Source organism: Pundamilia nyererei, unplaced genomic scaffold (assembly GCF_000239375.1).
Source record: "Pundamilia nyererei isolate P.nyererei 1_Seehausen unplaced genomic scaffold, PunNye1.0 scaffold00049, whole genome shotgun sequence".
NCBI lineage: Eukaryota > Metazoa > Chordata > Actinopteri > Cichliformes > Cichlidae > Pundamilia > Pundamilia nyererei.
Genome location: NW_005187450.1, coordinates 1,716,708 through 1,738,493, shown reverse-complemented (window position 1 = coordinate 1,738,493; position 21,786 = coordinate 1,716,708). Strand labels below are relative to the sequence as shown.

General features: G+C 39.8%; 2 protein-coding genes across 5 annotated transcripts in view; one reads left to right on the top strand and one right to left on the bottom strand.

The window, feature by feature from the left end:
- LOC102199659 (band 4.1-like protein 1) overlaps positions 1-2,639 on the top strand; it is a 47,996-nt gene extending 45,357 nt beyond the window's left edge. For 3 of the 4 annotated variants that reach the window (XM_013910829.1, XM_013910828.1, XM_005732948.1), the window contains one exon: positions 58-2,639. In XM_013910829.1, coding sequence (XP_013766283.1) covers positions 58-63 — 6 coding nt within the window. In that variant the 3' untranslated portion in view covers positions 64-2,639. The remainder of the gene's footprint in view (positions 1-57) is intronic. The other variant, XR_001290373.1, reaches the window with a different exon arrangement.
- A 2,146-nt stretch (positions 2,640-4,785) lies between these two features.
- Positions 4,786-21,786, bottom strand: part of cntn3a.1 (contactin 3a, tandem duplicate 1) — a 75,694-nt gene continuing 58,693 nt past the window's right edge. The window contains exons 12-23 of the mRNA XM_005732947.1: positions 21,016-21,143; positions 18,506-18,681; positions 14,569-14,686; positions 13,002-13,160; positions 12,668-12,817; positions 11,736-11,806; positions 10,996-11,230; positions 9,516-9,631; positions 9,069-9,255; positions 8,111-8,223; positions 6,969-7,137; positions 4,786-6,159 (exon numbers count right to left, since the gene is read on the bottom strand). Of these exons, the coding sequence (XP_005733004.1) occupies positions 6,068-6,159; positions 6,969-7,137; positions 8,111-8,223; positions 9,069-9,255; positions 9,516-9,631; positions 10,996-11,230; positions 11,736-11,806; positions 12,668-12,817; positions 13,002-13,160; positions 14,569-14,686; positions 18,506-18,681; positions 21,016-21,143 (1,714 nt within the window). The 3' untranslated portion in view covers positions 4,786-6,067. The remainder of the gene's footprint in view (positions 6,160-6,968; positions 7,138-8,110; positions 8,224-9,068; positions 9,256-9,515; positions 9,632-10,995; positions 11,231-11,735; positions 11,807-12,667; positions 12,818-13,001; positions 13,161-14,568; positions 14,687-18,505; positions 18,682-21,015; positions 21,144-21,786) is intronic.

Below are 21,786 nucleotides of genomic sequence, written 5' to 3'. Positions count from 1 at the left end.
TCTAAACTCTTTTGAGGTTAAGGGATTTAACATCCACGTCTCCTTTCTTTGCTGCAGTCCTGATTTCCTGAGACGAGAGTGCCCCCCTTTGGACAAGAAGCGTCAGTGCCCGACTTGAAATTGCCGCCCACCATCCCAGTCGATTAAGGACTACTGCCTGAGGCTCTCTGCCGGAGCCTCTTATAGAAGTTCACACACAAACCTGAAACAGGACTCTTCAAACGATTTAATTTGTATTTGAACGTTTCATTATAGAAATCGTCATCATGTTCAACAGAGTGGCTTTTTTTTGCAGTCAGGCTTCACAAGTAAGAGAAAAAGAAAAAAAAAACATTTATTAATTTTACATGGTTGATAACATGCCACAAGAATTCCAAACATGTGGAAAAATTTCAGACATAATTCAAGTAAATTCCCTGCAAAAAATCTCAGGGTCTATATGTTCAAATCACTCGCTTTGGTATTTCTAAACAAAAACAGAGAACACAGGGAATTCATTGGGAAAGGGGTTTATTTAGATATGAGTGGCTTATACTCTCATCATGTGATTCCTGCTGTGTGCTAAAGAAAAAAAATCTGCTCACATTGTGTCACTGAGTAATAGAATCTAGTACATGTAGCTCCAGTACTGTTAAAGCATCCAGTCACTCGCAGGGTTTAGTGAAAACTGTTTAGTTTTCATAGCTAGTCAAATAAACAAATATCATCCCATCGCACTGAATGATGAAGATGCACTGATTAGAGACGACTGCGGTCCTCTGGAGGCGTTTATTCGAGTATTTAGCGAGAACCAGTGTTAGCTATCTAGTAATATTTGACTTCCTTTAAACATATCTCACCTCGACGTGTGGGTGGTAAGTATGCATATCTGCATTTATGTCTTGACATTAGGAGCTGTTGATACACAGTGTACCTGTTGTATTTATTCAAACAGTGGCAATGTAGTTTCTGAGCATGCTGATGTTTCAGAATGAGCCCAGTCTCTCTCCTCTCCCAGCCTTTAGATACGCGCTCAGAACTCACCTGGATTTAAATCCTCATTGGCCGTTGTGTGTGTAGTAAGTAAGTACATAGAGTAGGCTTACATTCCTTGTTCAAGTCACAGAACGGGCTCCTGCATCAGTAAAAGTAGTGTCTGAGATAACTTTTGCATGATGATGATTTCTTTTGAATGAATGGACTGTAAATGACTTCAGTGGATATTAACTCATCATAAGGAGCGATGATTCTGTCAACGACGGGAACACCCTGAGAAATTACAAAGCTGCAGAGACTGAATTGTTAATAATCTAAAATCTTGAAGAGAAATGATGCGTGTTGGCGAGGGTGGAAAAAAAGTGGGAAATGTCAAGTACACAGTACACTCAGTTATGACAGCACACTCGATTATTCTGTTGCAGCCCTCTTACATTCTCATCTCTTCTCAAACCGCTGGTGATGTTCATCTGGTCCTAACCTAGCCGTTTTCTACTTATTTGCCAGTGAATGAACATAATGTGGCCCACATAATGTGAGCTTACGTTCTGCAACCAAGCTGAAATGGCATTATGCATCAGAGCTCTGCCGACGCTCTTTCGTGTAAAGTACCATGTTAGAAATAAGATACACAGTAGGAGACGCATCTTTGGACTTTTAGTTGTGTGTGATTTGGTACATGGATGTTAGAAGGATGCTGTAGAGATGTAACGTGCCAACTGAGGTAGCAGTCAAACTGTACAAACCCTGGTTTTGTATGAAATAACTTTATATGAGCAACTTTTAATTACAAAGTGTCAGAAGGTCAAATGCACACATTTTTTGGTATGACATGGTTTCCCTTTAAGTATACTGTCTTTAGCGTTAAAAACAATATATAACTTCTGTATCTTTTTCAGAACTCATATTTTATATATAGACCAATACATGCAGCAGAAAATTCAAACAATTGATAAAAGAAATGTCAAAAGCTGCCACTCAAGGTTTATGAGGAAATTAACAGGCTTTCAGACACTAAACTATACCGTCTATGTTCACGTGTCTAGTGTAACTCCTTTTGTGTTCCTTATTTTGGTTCCAAAGTGATGCTTAGTCATGGATGTGGGTGTCAAACTGAAAGGTGGAAAAAAGAATAATGCAACCACGCATACCTTGTACTGTATATTTGGTGCTGTTTAGTGGATCGTGAAGATGTATAGTAGTTAATGGAAATGGGCTTGATGTACACTAGGGGGCACCGGTTACCTAAAAGAAGCCAGCTTAGCTGCAACATCAAGCATACCCAGCTGAAGTCCTTCTCACCATCCTTCACTGGATCGACCAGCATGGTCTGACTTACCTCTCTCTGTCCAGAAAAGTCCCACTCATGGACATGTGACAATGACCAGACTGTAATAACCAGACTGTGAATAATCGCAGACCCTCGACTGTGGCTGAGACACCTGGTGCCGAAGTCTGATTGGATGACCTCTGGCAGACCCTTAAACCTAACCTTGTCCTTCTGTACAGAGCTCTCCTTCTTCTTCTCCTCCTCCTCCTCTGCAGCTTCATCTCTTCTGCTCTGCTGCTTTCCACTGCTTAGTGCTGTATCCTTGCTGTACATTGTACTTGCATTCATTTGAAAATGAATAAAGACAAGAGAAAAAAACAAGGAGAACAAGATAAATGACAATCCCTCTGTTTGATCTGTGTCTCTAATACTATACTAGTGCTGTAAATGATTAGAAAGACACGGTTCAGGCATGCGTTTCTTTTTCAGGCAGTGAATATTGCATATTTACCTTTTTTGCATTTAAGTAGTTTCTAAGTTTTAGTTCAGGTACCATAAATCAAATAACAGCCAGGAGAAAACAATGAGGAGACACAATTCAAATTTTAGTTTCTGCAAAAAACACCTGTATTTGGAAATCTGGGAAAGTTATCCATAAAACAGTTTCAGGAACATGCTTGCACACACGCGCGCGCACACACACACACACACACACACACACACATACACTCTCTAACATAAATATATATTCTCTTTGTTTTTTACTCACCCAACACACATACATATACCTTGCTTATACCAGGTTGGATCCCCTTTTGCCTTCAGACCTTCACATCCATGTTGACATGATAAAATGGTATAGATCTCTCGGCTGCACATTCATAATGTGAATCTCCTATTTCACATCCTGAAGGTGCTCTATTTATTTGGGAATTGGTGTTACGGCCCTAGCAGGGCCTCCTCCTGAAGGTGCCTGTGTGGGCGTGTCCCGCTACCTCTTCTGCCTGAGGTGTCACCTTTCCCTTTTGTGCAGCTGACTCTCGTCAGTAGTTAAGGAGATTTAAGCCCAGGGAAAGGTGAGCTCTGGGCCAGAGTGCGGTTACAGCTAGTGAGCTGAGTGTTTGTGGTGTTTGCGGTGTTTGCAGCTAGTGAGCTGTGTGTGTGTTTTTGGTGGTTTTCAGCTAGTGAGCTCCTCTTTTTGTCTTACTTTGTGCTTTATTGACCAACGCCTGAGAGTTGTTTGTTTCTTAAATGGTGATAGCGGCTTGTCCGTCTCTTTTAGTTAGTATTAATAGAAACTTTAATAAAGCACTTTAATTTAACCCTTTTGCCTCCTTGACTCCTTTTTCTGACCCGGTCACTTTTTGTTACTTCCCCCTCACCGCCTAGACCCCCCCCCAGGGGAACGTAACATCGGTGACTGGAGGCCGTTTGAGTACAGTGAACTCACTTTCATATGTAAGAAACCAGGCTGAGATGACTTGATGTTTGTCACATGGCACATGCTGGAAGCTGCCATGATTAGATGGGTACACTGTACATAGCAGGATGGAAATTGTCAGTAAAATTGTTCATGTAAACATACAAAAGTCAAAAGAATGCAAATAGAAAATGAATGGAGCTTAAGAACTTTTTTAAGTTCCTTTTTTTGTTTTTGTTATTTTTTTTAGCTACTCTTTTATTCAGCTTTGACAGATGTGGTTGCCAGCATCTCATCTAAGTTTCAGATTCCACTTGGTGGAACATAACAAGTGGAGGTTTCCAACCTAACTTTTATTAGTGGAACAACACTAGAAAATAAACCTAACACTCTGATAAAGGCTTGCATTGCACAAGAACAATGGTGTTTTATTGAAGAGCTTGCCTAGGGTGTTTGTTCATCCCAATATACCTTTAAACAGAACTCCTTTTGGCGAGCTTCCTAAATATAAAGCAATACTGACCTGATGTGAGCAAGAAACTCTGAAGAAAAAGAGTCCATGAAGCTCGTGCAGTTCAGATACACCATTACAGGTTGTGTTTGGTTAAGCTTAATGCTGCACAGTTTCAGCCAGTTTATAGAAATCTGTATTCACAAATGAAACAATTACATTTCATTTAACTGCATGCATGAATAGATGTATGAAATTCAATCAGTCATGTGACTGTAGGTGATCCCACAGGCTGATGAATAACAGGAACTGATAGATTTTGGTGTGATGCAGAAAGTAGAACCTGTTCATCTGGACAACTTTTTTTGTTTGACCTCATAACAAATTAAATAACAAATTAAATATCAGATTTTCTGCTTGGAAAATAGATCAAATGAAAACCTGAACTTTCACACTTTTCCAGAGCGGTGATAGAGTTGAAAATTCCAGAGAGAAGCAATAAGTGGGTTAGGCTGTTTTTTTTTTGTTTTTTTGTTTATTTTATTTTATAAGGCTCTGTTAGAAATGTGAAAATTATACCCATATAGGTAGCCTGATGGAAAAACGCAGCACTTAGATTTTGAAGTATGCAAACTCTCCACTTCAGACATCAATAAAAGAAACAAGGAAAATGACTTTATGTTTATTAAAAGCAGGTTGTTCCGTTTCAGACACCCTAAGCAAGGTACACACACTGACTGATTTCATGCCTAACAGCGGCTGACAGTAAAGTACTCCCGCTACTTTGTAATAAGCTGGAAACGTCAGTAAATATCTGCCACTTATTGTATTACAATGCTCATTATGAAGGACAGAAGACAAAGGCCTGTTATGTCCTAAAACCGCCTAAAAAACATGATCTAAATTAGAGCATGACTGAGCCAAAATACAACGCGGATAAAGAAAAGGAGTATAAATAAAACCTATTTTGAATAATAACAACGTGGGATATAACCATAGGACTTAAGGCTCAATTTGGGACCTGAGGATTTCATACATACGCGACATGTGCGACAACGCAGCTGACATTATTCGGCGTGCCTTTGTTGCACACTTTTCATAGATGAAGGAAGAAGATGAGACATCAATTAGTCAACAAAGATCTTCTGTTTACAGTGGAAGTAATACTGGGATGGACACGCAGCATTTTCTCACAATACAACAGGTATAACTGAACCTTGTAGGCTCTGTACCTTTGGTTCCACTCAGTTTCATGGCAGCTGAGGTTTTGATGTGACATAAAAGCATGAATAAAATACAGGTAAAAGTTACAAAGGTCTCAGATTCTGGTTGTCATAAAGCAATGAGACTTAGCTCCCTGCTTTTTAGCAGGGGATGACTAACAGTTGTTTTTTCCTCATTAGAACGCAGGAGGTTTTTCAAAGACAGCAGGGAAATGGCTTCAACCACTTCCTGTCTCAAATTAAGCTTAATGATACTCACTTGCTTTAGAACTCCTTCACTCTCTGTCATGTTTAAATCCCATCAACCGAGAAGAGTCCAGTGGAACATACACATCTGTTTAATAAAACCTGCACAGCCTCTTAAGCAAGAACATATACACACATTCTATTGTGGCCTCCAAGATGAAAACCATACGAGGACATCCACTGGTTAGAAAGAAGGCGAGTGAAAAAAAAAACGTCTTCAAAGAGACTGCAGTCGAGCCACAGTGTCCTTTCAGTTCCATAAAAGCAACTTATGAAAGAGCCAGTTCCTTTCAGTAACCACTTTAGAAAGGTGGAGGAAAAGAATCTTCCCCACAAAGCGATATTTGTAGAAAGAAGAGGAAAGACACAGTAGTGCAGGAAAGGGAGCAGGTGGGAATGTGGCTGTCAGCCTGTTGTTGTCTTTGACCTGCTTTTTCTCCTCTTAATAAGCAGCTGCAGAGCCTGGTTCCTGCAGACATTTGTCATAGCAGCGTTCTGGCTGTGATGATTAGGGCTGCAAGATTGACCGTGGGGAAGGCCGAGAACTCCGAGGCTGCTCCCGCGGCTATGGCGTCTGAAAAACACAATCAAATCAAAATCCAAGAGGCGCTTGGTCTTGCATTTAAAAAGTCTGGCGTGGTCTAGAAATGCATGAAAAAACTTTAGAAGGTCATTGAGTGCAGACTTTTACGTGATAAATTATCACAGAGCAGAACGGCTCTACATTGAAGTACAAAGAACTGATGCGAGATGCGAGTGCGTGCACTTATCAATAGATGGCACTAGTATAACATATTCCGTTATGGGGGCGACCTGAGTTTCAAAGAGCTGGACTACTGAGGCAGGCAACAGCAACACATATAGTTTGATCCAACCAAATGGCACATCCACTCTCAAACAACCTCCTGGCCATACTTGGAGAATGCTGAAGACCATTATGTTGTTGATAGTATGTCTCCCGGTCTGCGGATAAGAGACTATTTTAGAGGTAATGTGAAAGAGGAAATTACTTATTTGAAGACTAATATTACATCAATTAATTTGGAAAAAAAAAGCTTCCTAAAAGAGTTTCTCGGATAACAATTTATCTATTTAATGCAGCTGCAGGGTGTGTTTGTACAAGTGCCAGGCTTGCAGTATATGCATTGTTAGACTCGCACGGCTTGATCAAAAGAAGTGCTGTCACAGTGTTTCTCTGCAGCGAAACTAGAGGACCTAAATTACTTCCACTCAGAAAAGGGTGCCGAAAAGCTAAAGTGGATATAATTCTTTCCTGAGCGTGCACAGGTATATGCAAGGGCCTTTTTCTGTATGTCTCAACCCCAGCTTGAATATATTCATTCTCACAAAAAGAGAGAAAGAAATGTTTCAGGACTGTCCTACCTGCTATCTTGGGGATGGTAATCTGGCGGCTGCTGATCCCTTCACCTCCCTCACTGAAAGGTTTAATTTGGATTACATAGCCTTGGTTGACCGGCAGCGACAACTCCAAAGAGGTGTTGTTGGTCTCCACCACGTTGGGACGACTGTGTTTGTCCTGGCTGTACATCACCTGAAGGAAACAGAGTGCGAATGATGATAACAGAGTGTGGCGTGGCATGAAGGCACTCACAATGCGCCATATGAGTGTTTTATTTTTCCTTCCTAGCGCGCTGACAGGAAAATCTAAGTGTGAGCTGCAGCTCGGCGAGTTGGAGTGAGCAGTATCTGAAAGTTAACAAGAACGAGACTCTTGCTTTAGATATCTGCACATGACTGTGCCGGGTCACTGGAGGAGAGGGCTCAGTAGAGATAAGGCAGAACTGCCGGAAATCTTCAGTCCTGACTTTTCAGCTGCGGTTTGGATGCATCTGCCCATTTTAACACACGCTAAGCTCTCCACTTTCACTTGACTTGTAACGGGAATAATGCGACTAAGACCAAGTCTTCACACTTTCCGCCTGTTTAGCGTAGGAGGCTGCAAATTCGTGCTCCTATTTATTTACATTTACAAGCCAAGTGACACTTGGAAAGACAGATGAAGATAAAAACCCTGAAGCAGTTATTATAATATCTATTGTGCACTTGATGCTGCAGTGGCAAGTTAAATGTCACAATATGGGAAGACGAACGCCAATAAGATTTTACTTCATACATGCTTTTCCTGAGATGACTCGCTCAGAACCGTTGTACAGTTTAAACTATGTGGCTAAAAATAATGGGTGCTGTGGGTGTTTGGGTTATCACAGGACCGCTGGTTTAAGGCGAGGAGGCAATTTGTGTAGGACTTCCGAGGTTAAACTGAAATGCTGCAGAATATTACACCAATGCAGGGGATAAAATGAGGCTCCCATTTATTAATAACACTCTGAGAAGTTCATCAGCACAACCAGTGTGTTCATAAATAACAGCGTGCTCTTATGAAGCAAATGGACCAAGTAACAGTCTATCATTCTCTGTTATGTTACTATCTATAAAACCCTTTACTTGTCAGCTTTGAATTGATTCTTGCTGAGGCAGTCTACCGTGGAAGTGTAAAACTTTACCTTATATCCTGTGACTTCTGACTCATTCTCCAGGGCGTGCACTTGGTCCCATTTCAGGATGACCTTGGAGTTGGAAGTGTTCCACATAATTTTAACTGGGGCTTGACTGGGCGCTGAGTGAGGACACAGGGAGCAGAGTAAGGGGAAGAGGGAGAAGAAAAAAAGAGGCTGTCAAGTCGATAAACAGTCACGAACCAACTCAGCATGAAGGAGATTTCTCATTATCAGTTTATCATCCCACTGTTAGGAGTGAGCAGTGAGAACAATCCTATTTTTTTTAAGTTAATGGGAAAGTAACAAAAAGCCATGAAAGATTTGTATCATGTTATAACGAGAATACGGCGATTTATATTATTTGTGCATGTGAGCATAAGGTTAAAGACATATGTCTGACAATTAATGCTTTAAACCATTATCCACAACTTCAGATTTTCTTGCTTCTTTCTCAAACGTTTGCATTCACATGACATGAGATGCACTGCTGCAAACGGCAAATAGGGACTCAAGTATAGATGTCATAACATAATAACATAAATAACACGGTGTGGCAGAAACTTACGCCGACACCTGCTTTGACGTCTGTTACTTTCACGCTCTTTGCATCAGTGAGATGCCAGGACACGAAGCAGCGTATCCATGTGCGCGAGAAGAAAACCGTAAAACCCACCAAAAATATTTAGATGTTTGGAACAATGTTTTTTTTTTAATGTGAGAGAAAAGCCTTTAACGCATTTCAAGTCTCGACAACATAAAACACAATTCGGTGAAAAAACAGCAACACAAATGAAAGTGCCACATTGTTTTGCAGTGAATGGTTCCTTCTTCAGTTACTGGTGAAATCCAATACACTGAATGGACCATGCAGCTACAGCCAAAAGAAAAGGAAGAAGAAAACAAAAACAAGAAAAACAATACACAAAAGAAGACTGTCATTCGCCTTCAGTATCTTAGTCCTTACGCGGTTTCTTGGTTGTGACATTGACTATGTTGCTCTGTGGGCCCACTCCAGCGCTGTTGTAAGCCCGCAGACACACGTAATAGGTACTGCTGCCTTCCAGATCCCTGATGAGTACTGAAGTTTTATTCCCTGCTGTCCTGATCACCGTAGCTGCCTCTTGCTTTTGCTTCTCACTCCAGTACTGCAACTAAACACACACACATAGAATACACGGATTACGCTTGCATCTATTTTGTTACTCAATATTCTCTGTGGGCATGAAAGCCAGAGGGCCCTCATATACTGCAGTTTACTTCATAAATGAATAATATAAACACTAATGCAAAAAGGTCACAACGCTATTCTGCAAAAATCAAAAACAGATACATTGCCACTAGCTATTCGTGTTGCTGGTGCTGTCCAACATGTTTGTACAAGACCTATTGTGTGGGCTTGTGTGGGTTTGACCTCATAGCCTAGGATGCGTCTGCGGTTGTTGCTCCAGGGCAGTGGCTTCCAGGTGACCTCTACCTCGGACGCTGATACGCTCCGAGCCCTGAGCCTCCCTGGAGCTCTGCTGGGCTCTGAAACACAGACACCAGGGGCACCGGGGAAAGAGAGGAAGACATGGATTTATTAAGCCTATAGACACTGTGTGGCTTAATGAATATACAGAAGTGATAAATTTACCCTGTGGTTTTAACAGACCATAATACCAACGTTAATGTAATAATATGGGAAATGCTCTCATGTAAACATCATTAGCATTTCCTCCTTTATTTATTGTCATACATCTCCATTTCATTTATGTAGGTCCGGTTCCGGCCATCTGCAGTTGATTTATACTGTAAGGTAAACATCCTATAATAATAGAAAGAGAAAACCAATGATCTGATTATCCCCTATGAGCAATCACTTGGCGACGCTTGGGAGGAAGAACTCTGTTTTAGCAGAATGAGACCTCCAGCGCAACCAGGCTCAGGGAGGGGCAGCCATCTGCCACGACCGGTTGTTGGGTTGATGGGAAGGAGAAGAGAGAAAAGAAAAGCACAGAGGAAAGGATTTTTCTTCTTTAACTGTGTGACTGACAAACTTTGGGTGCGAAAACATAATTACATTTCAGTTATTTCTGGCCGCCTTTTATAGATAAAATGACCTTATTCTGGTGTTTGTGTATGTGTATGGGTGTAGGTGCCAAAGTTACACACCAACTAAGACTAGGGATGGCTGTTGGAGGTAATGGTCTATCAGCCGAAATGATGTTAAAGACCAGTAATGATGCTCAAATCTCAATAGTTGGTGTAGTGTCCTGTTACATTAAATATTCATGACAAAATGTGCAATTAGGCTAAAGATGCATGAAGGTAAATTACCAGCCGTCTCAGGACTGAGGATCAGGGACTGTGAGAGTGTGATTTGATCAGCCCTGTTAGCTTAACGTTGTAGTTCGGCCATCTCTATCATGTTTTTTTTTTTAAACAGATATTACAGATAAAGAGCAGAGCTTCCAGATACATATCGGACAGTCAAGTAGTCATGCCCTAAATCATTCCTTGCTTTATTGTATTTCTCCTCTAATGGAGCCATGATTTACTACATTAGCATGAACCTGTATTCATAAAGGCTTGAATCTAATGAATGAGGCCATAGATTTATTAGGAAAGTATTAACTGAGGTTATTTTACTTTAAACTTCTTTATGAAAACAGGAAACTTGCTTCAACAGTGTTTTGGACTAGGAAGATCATTCCATCTTTTATATACAGTCTATGTTTAGGACCAGAAACCAGTGTTATGAAGTACAGTGTTTATTTTAAGCAATAACATCCTTGGAATTATGTTCAAATGATATTATATTAAAATGTGACAAAAAGACTAAAGTCTGTCAGAAAATGTATTATTTGTGCTTCTGATCACTGACACAGTGTTTGTGCTTTAGGAGTACACACCTTCCTCTGCTGAGTAGATAGTGGTCACAGGACTGAAAGGGCCTTCTCCCTTGTTGTTGTAAACCCCGACTTTGACTTGATAAGGGGAGAAGGGAGGGATGCTCTCATTCTTGAAGACATATCTAGAAGCATCTGGGGACGTGACAGCAGCCTGCATCCAGCCCTGCGCCCCGAGTGGGCGGAAAGCCACCACATATCCAAAGCCCGGGCCGCTCTGCATCTCCTCGGGAACAGGCTAAGAAGGTACAAGATGACTCAGAGCAATGACTCAAGAGAGAAATGCATGAATGATCCCGAAGATATTAAAACCTAAAAGAAGCTGAGGGCATTACTGTACATGCAAGACTTTGCACGAAATGATCATCCTGTCTGGTTAAAGGCACAATAAGCAAAATTCAAGACCACAGGATGTCACACCACAGGCCACACCTCACCCTCTTTTCTATTCTGTTTACAAGCTAGAAAGTTTTTGAGCAAAAAGTCAAGCGAAGGGCAATGGAGGGGAGCAAAACAGCAGTAGAGACTTACAATTAGCTGAGATAAAACCAGCGCATGTAAATTAGGGAAATAACAAAAATGAAAACATTGTTGTTTTTAATTCTTTTGTTTTAGCTGATGTCTGACTGCCCTCTGCAACCTCACTCTTACTTTGACCTTTACTTTACATTCAGATGTTAACAACGACAACAGCAACAAACTCTAAATAACATTTTCCTAAATGCATTTAAATACATGCTTACCTCCCAAGTGATGACCAGCTCTGAACGTCCTCCACCACCACCACTCACCCTTGCTGGAGTTAACCTGGGAACTAACAGATTCGAACAGGGTTAGATAGTCATGTCCAACACATACACCCAGTATTCTGTTTCTCACCATGAAATAACATAGCATGGAAACAGGTTTTGATATCGAACGTGTTCAAAAAAGTTGCAAATTCCTTAAATACAGACTTATAAGAGTACTTCACAAGTTTGACATTGCACCTGTTTGAGATCATGCCAAAGCAACTCAATCTGATTTGAGTGCAGACTTTGACCACGTCATTCCAAAGCCTTCTTTTTTTGAGCTATTCAGAGGTGAACTTGTCAGTTTGTTTGTGATCATTGTCCTGCTACGTAACCTAAGTGAGCTTTAACTTCAAGGTATGAACTGATGTCTGGACATTCTCCTTCAGGATTTTCTATTAGAGAGCAGAATTCATGTTTCCATCAATTACGGCAAGTTGTCCAGGTAAAGCAGCAAAGCAGCCCCAGACCATCACACTACCACCACCTCGTTTGACTGCGGGTATGATGTTCTTTTAATGCAATTCTGTTATAGTTTTATCCAGATGTAACGGAACTCAAACCTTCCAAAAAGTTCAACTTTTGTTGAACTACTTTATTCTTTAAACTTTGGCAAAAAGTGTGTTGATGTGTCAGTCCAGCCCTGCTGTTTAGTGTGCTAAAGTGGAGTTCTTTTTCCTTTTCAATACTGTTGTGCTAAAGCTTCCAGGCATCAGTAATTTTATTAGTTCTGTCGTGCTTATCTTGCAGAAGCAGAAAGTTTACTGAAATAAAATAGGACAATAAGTTTTTTTTTAAGTATTCAGTACATGATGAGAATGATCCTGAAACCACTTTTCCCGATGTTGGCATCAGAAAAAATGCAAGGAGCTTCTGATACATACGCGTGTCTTTGGTGCGGGCCTTTTTGGAGGGTTTGCTGGGTTCTCCTGTTCCGATGCTGTTGATTGCCAAGACTCTGAACTCGTAGTCCACCCAGGAGCTCAAGTCAGTGACAGTGGCTGACAGCTGCTTCCCTCCTAGCAGCTCAGGAACTGAAAAACATCACAGAAGTAACCTTTCATTGATTTCACTGATAATTAGCCAAGAGGGTGAAGTTTTAGTTATCTGCATTTTATGTGTGGAGTTTGGAAAGGACAGCTACCAGTTACCCCATCGCTCATTTTTTAACCTTTCACTAAACTTTCTAGCCACACAAACACATTTAAATAAGCAAACCTGTGGTAACAGCCTGCCACCCGAGAGAGAAGGGCGTTCTGGCCTGGATGGTATAGCTTAGGATAGGGCTGTGGTTGTCCGTGCCAGGACCCCAGGACAGAGAGGCAGTGGTCTCTGTCATCTTAGTCACCTGACAGTCCACAGGGGGGCCTGGAGGACCTAAAAAGACAGTAAGTCACAGGTTACTCAAATATATTGATACATAGCAGCTCAAGATTATAGGTGATATGAGAGACTGAGTAGACAGTGTTTGTGGAGCTCGAGTGAAATACTGAATTACACCGAGTCCAAAATCAACACTTACAATAATGAATGCGTATCAAAAATATAAAAACAGAACATTGATTTTTTTTCTGGAAAATGTAGACTTTCTACATTTAACAAGATGTTTTTGTGGCTGCGCTGCCACCAGAATCTCTGCCAGGGATTGCAGAGATAAATTAGAGCATGCACAATTTAATAAATAGGATAGAAAAAGGGAGAAAAAAAATGAAAAAATGCTTTAATTATACACACAAGAAGTAATTATTTGCAATCTTTTATTTCATTTTTGGTACGTTAACATAGACGATAAAAAGGAACTTTTGTTTCAATCTCTAATGAGTCGACTCATGAATCAGCTGTAATACATGTGTTCACTTTAATGTGAGTGTAGCTGTCTGCTACTCAAGTGAACTATTGCTATTATCTTCTCCTTTTCTCTGGTGTCTCCGAAATGGAGGTCAGTGAACATTTTATATTTCCTTCTGCTCCACAGGAACATTTGGTGAGCTCTTCCAGTCCACTTAGAATTTACTGCCAGCTACAAGAAAACCATCTGCAAATACTAAGGAATAAGGAGATAATGTGACTCTTTACGCGACGCATGTAGTGCTCATTTCTCATTTTAAGAGGCCGATCTTCCACAGTATAGCCCCAGTTAAGAGCACAGCTGCAGCTGCTCCGCCTGGCTGTGACAGGTGAAGCCGTGGATGCATGCGGTTTTTCTTCAGACCTCGGCTGCTGCTGTGGTTCAGTCTATGGTGGCACTATATGAATATGTCCAGCTGCTACAATTAACTACTAAACTGTCACTGTTGGCCCCATTAAAAAAAACCATAATGTGTCACCGCCAAAATAATAACCAAAGCACATCCACGGCTGCTGCCACAGTCACAGAGCCAGCTGTGTTATCCCAAAGCTGCGACCGTAATCAGAGCTGGTCTGTCTCAGCAGCGGTAAGAGGGAGAACTGATGAACGAGCTCCATTTATCTAAATGTGACGCTTTAGCTTTGGCCTGAGCAGCCCCAGACTCTCGCTGCAAACACGACCAAAAGAGGTTCACTTTTCTCAATAGTTCAGACAAAATCATTACTGGGAAGTATGCAAGAATACAAGAAAATACAACGACTTTGTACTTTGGATCTAACACAATACTACTACACAAGTCCATACGCACATTGTTTAAATGTTAGACAATAACAATGATAAGGGCATTGCATGCCCTGGTTCAGGTTTGGAAATTCTGAAAGAAAAAAGTTATTAAATAAACATATCTGGGTTTGATCTTCTGCTTTTTTCCCTTACCTCTCACAACCACATCAGTGGCAATAGAAATACTGTCCACCTTGGTCTGAACAGCACAGGTATACTTCCCAGCATGCCTCAGTTGAATATTCCGGATCATAATGTCACCATCCGATCGCTGCTGGTCCAGATGTCAGGGGAGAAACAAAACAAAAAAGGGAATAACACAGAATCTTGTGTTATAAAGTTGCAAAATCAAGGAAAAGAGCTTGTCGTGATTTATTTTGGCAGTTCCTTGCATTATGAAGGAAAAAGGTACAACATGAGTCCAGGGACACACCAAGTGACTGAGTGCTGCTTTTCATCATTTCATCATTTATGAGCACAGGTCTTTGTGAGGTATTAAAAAGCTTCTTTCAGCTTCGTCCCTTTTATTCTCTCTGATTCCATTTACTCTGCAGACAACCATTCAATGCCAAATGCATTATTAGCTTTGAACTTTAAAGTTGGAGCTAATGTTAAGTTGATGTCTTATCTGTGAAAGTAGGGAACTGTGAAACAGGATGATACTTGGTAACTACTTTGATGTATAATCAGGGACATTTTAAAGAGATAAAAATTCAGTTGCTCCAAGTCATCCACTCTTTGATACCCATTATTAAAATAACATAGGCAAGAATATATTAGGCCACAGATCTCTCATTATGCAAAATGTTATTGTGAGATAACCTTGCTTGCAATATCAAGTGAGACTGCTAGAAAAACTCATAAAAAGTGTAGTCATGGATACAAAAGATAAATACAAAGCAAGATTTCTGGTTTTGCTTGTAGTCCAAGGTTTGATTACTAATCATGTCTCAGCAGGTTTTCACTTCTATTTGATTTAATAATTATTTTTTTTAAAAAGTATTTGTTCCAGCAACAGAAATGGAAGCACAGGCTCAGATATTCAGAGCTACACCAGGAGGAGGTCTTATTTTGTGCCTGAAATGGCTGTGAAAGCTGCAGCTAGGAGCATCCATTTCCATTTAGGTCCATAAGTATTTGGACAATAACTCTGCTTTTTTTAACCTCTATATACCCTCACAGTGGTTCTTAAATCAAACCTTCAAAGTGTCCTTAAGGCCTGTGTAGTTTAATCTAAGACATTTAATGAAACTATTGTATTGACTGTTTGTTTTTGAATTACTACCATTTTCATAAATTGTCCCTGACCTTCAGAGACTGGACAATTGACTCGCAAGCTGTTTCACAGCGTGACATACATAAAATACTGTTACCACAGCCAATGCTCGTGGTTCTCTCTGCCTTCAGTTTTGTTCTCTGCGTGATCTATTGTGTTGAGGTGACCAGCTTAGTCATTGGGAAATATGGGTCATTATCTATTTGCAGAGACTTTTAGATGTTTTCTTCCCAGTGCATTTATTATTTTCATGAATGTGCCACATTTAAAGTTTTTACTCCTTTTAAATTTATTTAGGTTATTTATTTTTTTTACTTTTGTTTGTTTGTTTCAGCCCATTGAGTCCTCCTTCACTTGCACTGGCTTCTAATTGGACCTCATATTGGAAGGACCAAGTGCAAATACAATATTTTGAGCCAGCAGATCTTTTATCTGCTTGTCATCAATCAAAGGAACAATCAATGGTCCACTTACTTTGGTAACTTTGGTCCAAAGTAGCGTTTCTTTGGTCCAGAAACGCTAAACTGCATATTAAATGTTTACCTTTTAATAAACCCCTGGAATTAAAACTGAATATCTGCACTTCAATTTGTGTTTGATTCAAAATCAGAAAAATTCAGTCTGGCCGTAACTTTGTGTCAATAGAAAGAATAATATGCACCTTAAAAGTCAGAGAGGTTTACAAGGGAAATCATGAACTGATTTCATAAAAGCTGTTTTAGAGGTTCTGCAGGTTGAAATCTACAGATATTAATAAAAACAGTGTTAAACCTCACAACAGGCTGATGTCTGATGTTGTTGTTTTTTTTCCATTTTAGCTAACATTTCTTTTTCTTTTTTCCATGAGTGACACAATTTATCAGTAACATCCATTCATTTAAAGCGATTACCTTTATAAGACGCAATTAGCACAGCTTTTCTTTGAGCTGTAAAATGTTGGCAAGTTAACAAAACTCACAGTGTGACATAAAACTTCACAGTTAACTCATTCAGCGACTTGCAGTTGACATTTTTCAGTTCACTCTGAGCTTTGCTGAAAAAATGTCAGCAAGGGCATCAGAAAGTAGAAATCAAATACTGAAATTCAAACATTTAGTGGAACAGCACTTGGATCTTAAAGTATCTACAGTTGTAAAGCTTTTATTTTACGGATAAGGTCACGACTCGCTTTTATTCTATGTGGAGGCTTCACTCTCTTCGAGTTCGCGGAGGACTCAATGAATATTAAAAGGCAGACAGCTTTGCAAAAAAATAAAAAAATAAAAAAAGCATATCCACAAAGTCGCATTTATGCAAAACACATGAGGTAAGTTAATAACGCGCCTATTCACAACATGTCAGCATATTCGGTGTATGCAAGAGTCTGATTTGTTTGCTATATTGAACCGCAAAGTTTCTTGTCGTTTATGATCATGCCAAAAACAAACAAACAAACAAACAAACAAACAAAAGCAAAAAACGAAATAGAAAAACAAGAAGCCCGGGCCTTATAATTGCTTTTCCTTATTAAAAGATGATGATCACACGTAACACATGGCTGAGCAATGCATTATGAGTTTCTTGGTTGCTGCTTTTGTCAATGTAGGAGGTGTTATTAACAAGCAGAACAAGCAAAATAGCGTCCTCCTGTTCTGTTATAATAATAAAAAACACACAAAAAAACAATCAAGGCTGCATGATTCATCATAAATGTGAAAGCTGAAGCTGGAATACAGTTGCTAAAAATGTGTTACTTTTAATGGATCACAAACTACTTCCCTGTTCCCACATTACTCTATACACAGTCAGGTGGATATACGTAGACTTGGACACCACCACAACTAAATTTAGCTAGCTGAATATGGCTAAACGTAAAGATTTTTGTCTTAAATTTCAGATTAGTCATATTGAATTTGGAGGAAAGATTCTTCAATATGCGTCTAACTTTTTTTCAAGGAAGCAAACACATTTGTACAACTCAGAAGCTGGAAATGTTAACGACTCCTTCATTATTCCATTCACCAGGTAAAAGGTGGTACTAGAATTGAAAAGGCTTGCTGTAAACCCATAACATGACAAAGATGCTCTCTCAAGTCTAAGGTAATCTTATGAACAGATGAACAAAGTATGGAGAAGACTCCAAAACACACATGATTCTATGTGAAACACAGTGGAAGCAGTGTGACGCATGCTTACAATAAGATGCAACAGAAGACAAGCAGAGGCTGAATTCATTTTGAACCTAAACATTTCACTGATATCTCTGAATAAAAGCTAAAAGTCTGTGCTCACTTCAGTTAAATCTTTTTTATTTCACCACAGACCTAAAATGACCCAAACCGTGTCAATGTCCAAATATTTCCAGGTTCAATTATCTGTAGCTTTTCATCTGTAATAAAAAAATTAGTATGTAGAGAATGTTGTTCTTATATAGAGAGTGAAATGCTTCCCAAGTGGCCTTTCTTTAAACTCCCCCTCTGATGGTATGCTTTTGATTTTAGTTTTACAAAGTCACTGCTGTCAAAAGAAAACATAAAAAGAAGGGGATGACATAAAAGTACTTGTTTTACATCTCAGAAGAGTTTAAAACATCTAGGCAGGAAATCTGTGCTTCATCTGTTTTGTAGTGCTTCTGTAATGAACGTCAAACATCATTTAAACAACTCAAATCAGATAATTGTGTGTATATGTGTGCGTGGCTTCTGAAGCTCACATTATGATTGTGATCTAAAGGGGATGTTCGTGTTCAGACTCTAGCCGATAGCTCGTGCTTCCATCATTTTCTACCCTCCAGCCACAGCCTGGACCTCCCTTCAGACCCGGAGTTGTACTTACCCCACCAACTTTTTCAAAATAAGCTCCGTGGCTTCCAAAGTGAATGAGCTGCTCGTTGAAAAACCAGGTGAACTTGAGGTCAAGAGTTGGGTCGTGCGATACCTGACAGGGCAGGACAATGCTCTCACCTACAGTCACATCCAGATGACCTGCTGGACTGGTAATCACAGTTGCGTCTGTAAACACAGAGAACCAGTTTACCATTCCATGTATACGTGCTAGTTTTCCTTCCTATTTGATGTATTTATACTTCAAATAATTTAGATCCCTGTGTCAAAAACAGGACCATGGTCTTAAATATCAAGAACCAACAGAGAAGAAGTAAAATAAACAAGTGCAAAGAAAACTCAAACACCATTATGGCAGGTCAGCTCTGAGTCTGCAATTTAGCTCTATTTATGTGAGACAAAAAGCCATCCTATTTCATCCCCGGTGTGATGCGCATCAACATAATCTTTGGTCGTCTCAGCTTGCCGTCTCATTCAGCGGCAGGGATTGTGGTGCAGTTCAGAGTGTGGTTCAGTGCGGTGTAGAGAGGACCATAAACCAGCCTGAATGTGAATTATGCATTCATGTCATAAGCATCTAATGGACAGGCAAGCCAGTGCAGCATGTCAGGAGGAGTAAAGGTCTATATTCTCTCTGTCAAAACAAGGCTGTTTGTTTATCTTCACCCCCTTAGGAGAACCGAATGGTCATGAAAGTATATTCCAGGTGATTCTTGGGAAAGCTTGGCTCTCGATGCAAAATAGGTGAAGCAAAACTTTCTGCTTCCGATTTCCGACGTGTCACGTTTATTTCCTGTTACAAATGGAAGGAAAATCATAAACCGGCCGCCTCGTTTCCATCGGTGTGCTCTGCACATGGTAATCTAGAGTGTGTAAACGTATCGAAAATCAGTATATTCTCAAACGCTCATGAGGAAGGTTGATAAGTTTAGAAATTAATTCAACGTCTCGGCTCGAATTAGCATAGGAAATACAGAGATCCGTCTGAATATCAACATTATGAGGTGCTGAAGCCTAAACAGCACGACTGAGGCTCAGTAGAGTCAAAATAACCCAGAAGTGGAACATCAGCCATCAGCTCCTGGTAAAATCTTAGGAATGATTTACCACTGAGCAGCCAAGTGAAAGCCAATTATCTGCAATTAAGGAGACAGGAGGATAGAAAGCACACACAGATGGAACACCTTTCATATTGATATGGCAAATTAATTAGGCTGCTTGTTTACCCATCCAGCAATTACACACAAAGATTTATTAATGCGCAGTTGTATTTTTGGGCAGATGATAAAGTCCAGGATTCATTTTCAGTCATCAGGACTGGATCCTTAACTGGTAACTAACGGTGTTTTTCAGCTGCTTGGTGCTGGGAAGGTAATGCAGAGTGATTAGTGGATTGACTGACAGCCAAACAATGAACTGAAGCTCAGCATGAACCTCTGTAAAGCAGAGAAGGAGAGACTCTTTTTTTATAAAAATAAAAATGATTCCAACTTTGTACTAATTGAATGTTTCAGAAATAACAAATGTAAGGAACTGGAGCATGTTCTGCTTTCCATAACTGAATACACCGAGATTTTAAATATAGCAGAGGATCTATAAAATTGCCATTTCATGTATTTTCATTGGTTGTCAAAAAAAACAACCTAAAAATGACCAAACCAAAACACAAAACAAATTATCTGGACATATATTAATTAACTAATTAAGCATTACTATAGAATAATTACTGATTAATATCATAAATCTGCATTTTTTGTGAATAAAATTTCTTTCACAGACAGAAAACACAAACAGGCACACACATGCATACACACACACACACACACACACACACACACACACACACACACACACACACACACACACACTGCATTCATTGCTATGTGTAAAGAGGCTGTGGGGGGGAAAAGACAGCAAAATTGGGCTTCTTTGCAAAGCAATTTGCAATTTAAAGTACTTGTGAAGAGGAATCACCAAAAGGCATTTTAATAGAGCAGTGTTGTTGACTCTGCTTTTTAGAAAGACCCAGAAAATTCCTTGCTCGGCAAAAGTGCCCGAAATAAAGGGAAAGGAATCTTCAACAAACTAAACATGGCTACGTGCCACTCTGCACAAAAAGTATGAATTAAACATAATGGTGCAAGAATTCAATGGGCCTCATGTTCCAATTCCTCCAGCCACCGTCAATCAGCTAATTGGACTGTATACAGTTCACCAGGAATTCTGCCTTGCTGTTTGGTCCTCAGCTTTGCAGTGATGCTCAGTGCTCATCTAAAGAGTAACACTGTGTCTCACAGCTTTAAAGCAGACGTCTATTCGCTTGAGGTTTTTCCATAAAGTAAATGCTTTACTTTAGTGCAAAGGCTAGATGGAAAAAACTGAAGAAAATACAAATACAAACAGGTTCAACAAACAAAAGCTAACAAACTCATTAATGAAATACTTGTTGGGGGGGGACATAGACACTGTTCGTGTGCTTAGGCATAGGGAACAATTATTTACCTTTTACCAAAAGGCTGCCAGCACTACTCGCTACTCCAAACTGGTTTCTGGCTACACATGTGTACATTCCAGCATCCGATTTACTAACATTGGAGATCCGCAGGCTTCCATTATCCAACACCATAACTCTGTAAAGGGTAAAACAAAAGTTAATTACACATTTTTACATGCTGTATATTTGAAATGCATAAAAATATCAAGTTCATTATCTGATTAATTTGTTAGCCTTTCAGTGCTTTTACATAAGCAAGAACCTAGCATTAACAGTGCCTGCATGACCTGTCGCTGTTATTGTGGGGTGGCTATTTGCTGTTTTGGTAGTAGTAGATGCTTTTAATTTTTGACTATAAACCAACCAACTGTAAACAGAAATCAAAGAAATCAAGAAATATTTTCTCTGCTCTTATTGGCATATAACAAGCATGGAAAGCTGAGAAATGGGGAAAAAAGGAAAGCACAAAAATGCTGCCGCTCACTCCAGCAGCACTAAAAACACTCGAAAACAGGTCTTAAAAGCATGTCGGTGTCAGCAAGGCCTTGAATATGCACTGAAAATGTGGGCACAAATAACATGTTACAAAATAGGCTTAACGAAATTCATCTTGCCACATTACGGTGTGTTTGAATGTAGTCAAGGACGGAGGATAAAAGAGGGAGAAAAAAACCATGTAAGTGGGAAACTTGTTTGTTGAGATCCACTAACGCATGCAACCAAACACTTTAGAAAAGTACGGCCGCGCAAGTGATTGAGGTACAAAATAATGAAATAAA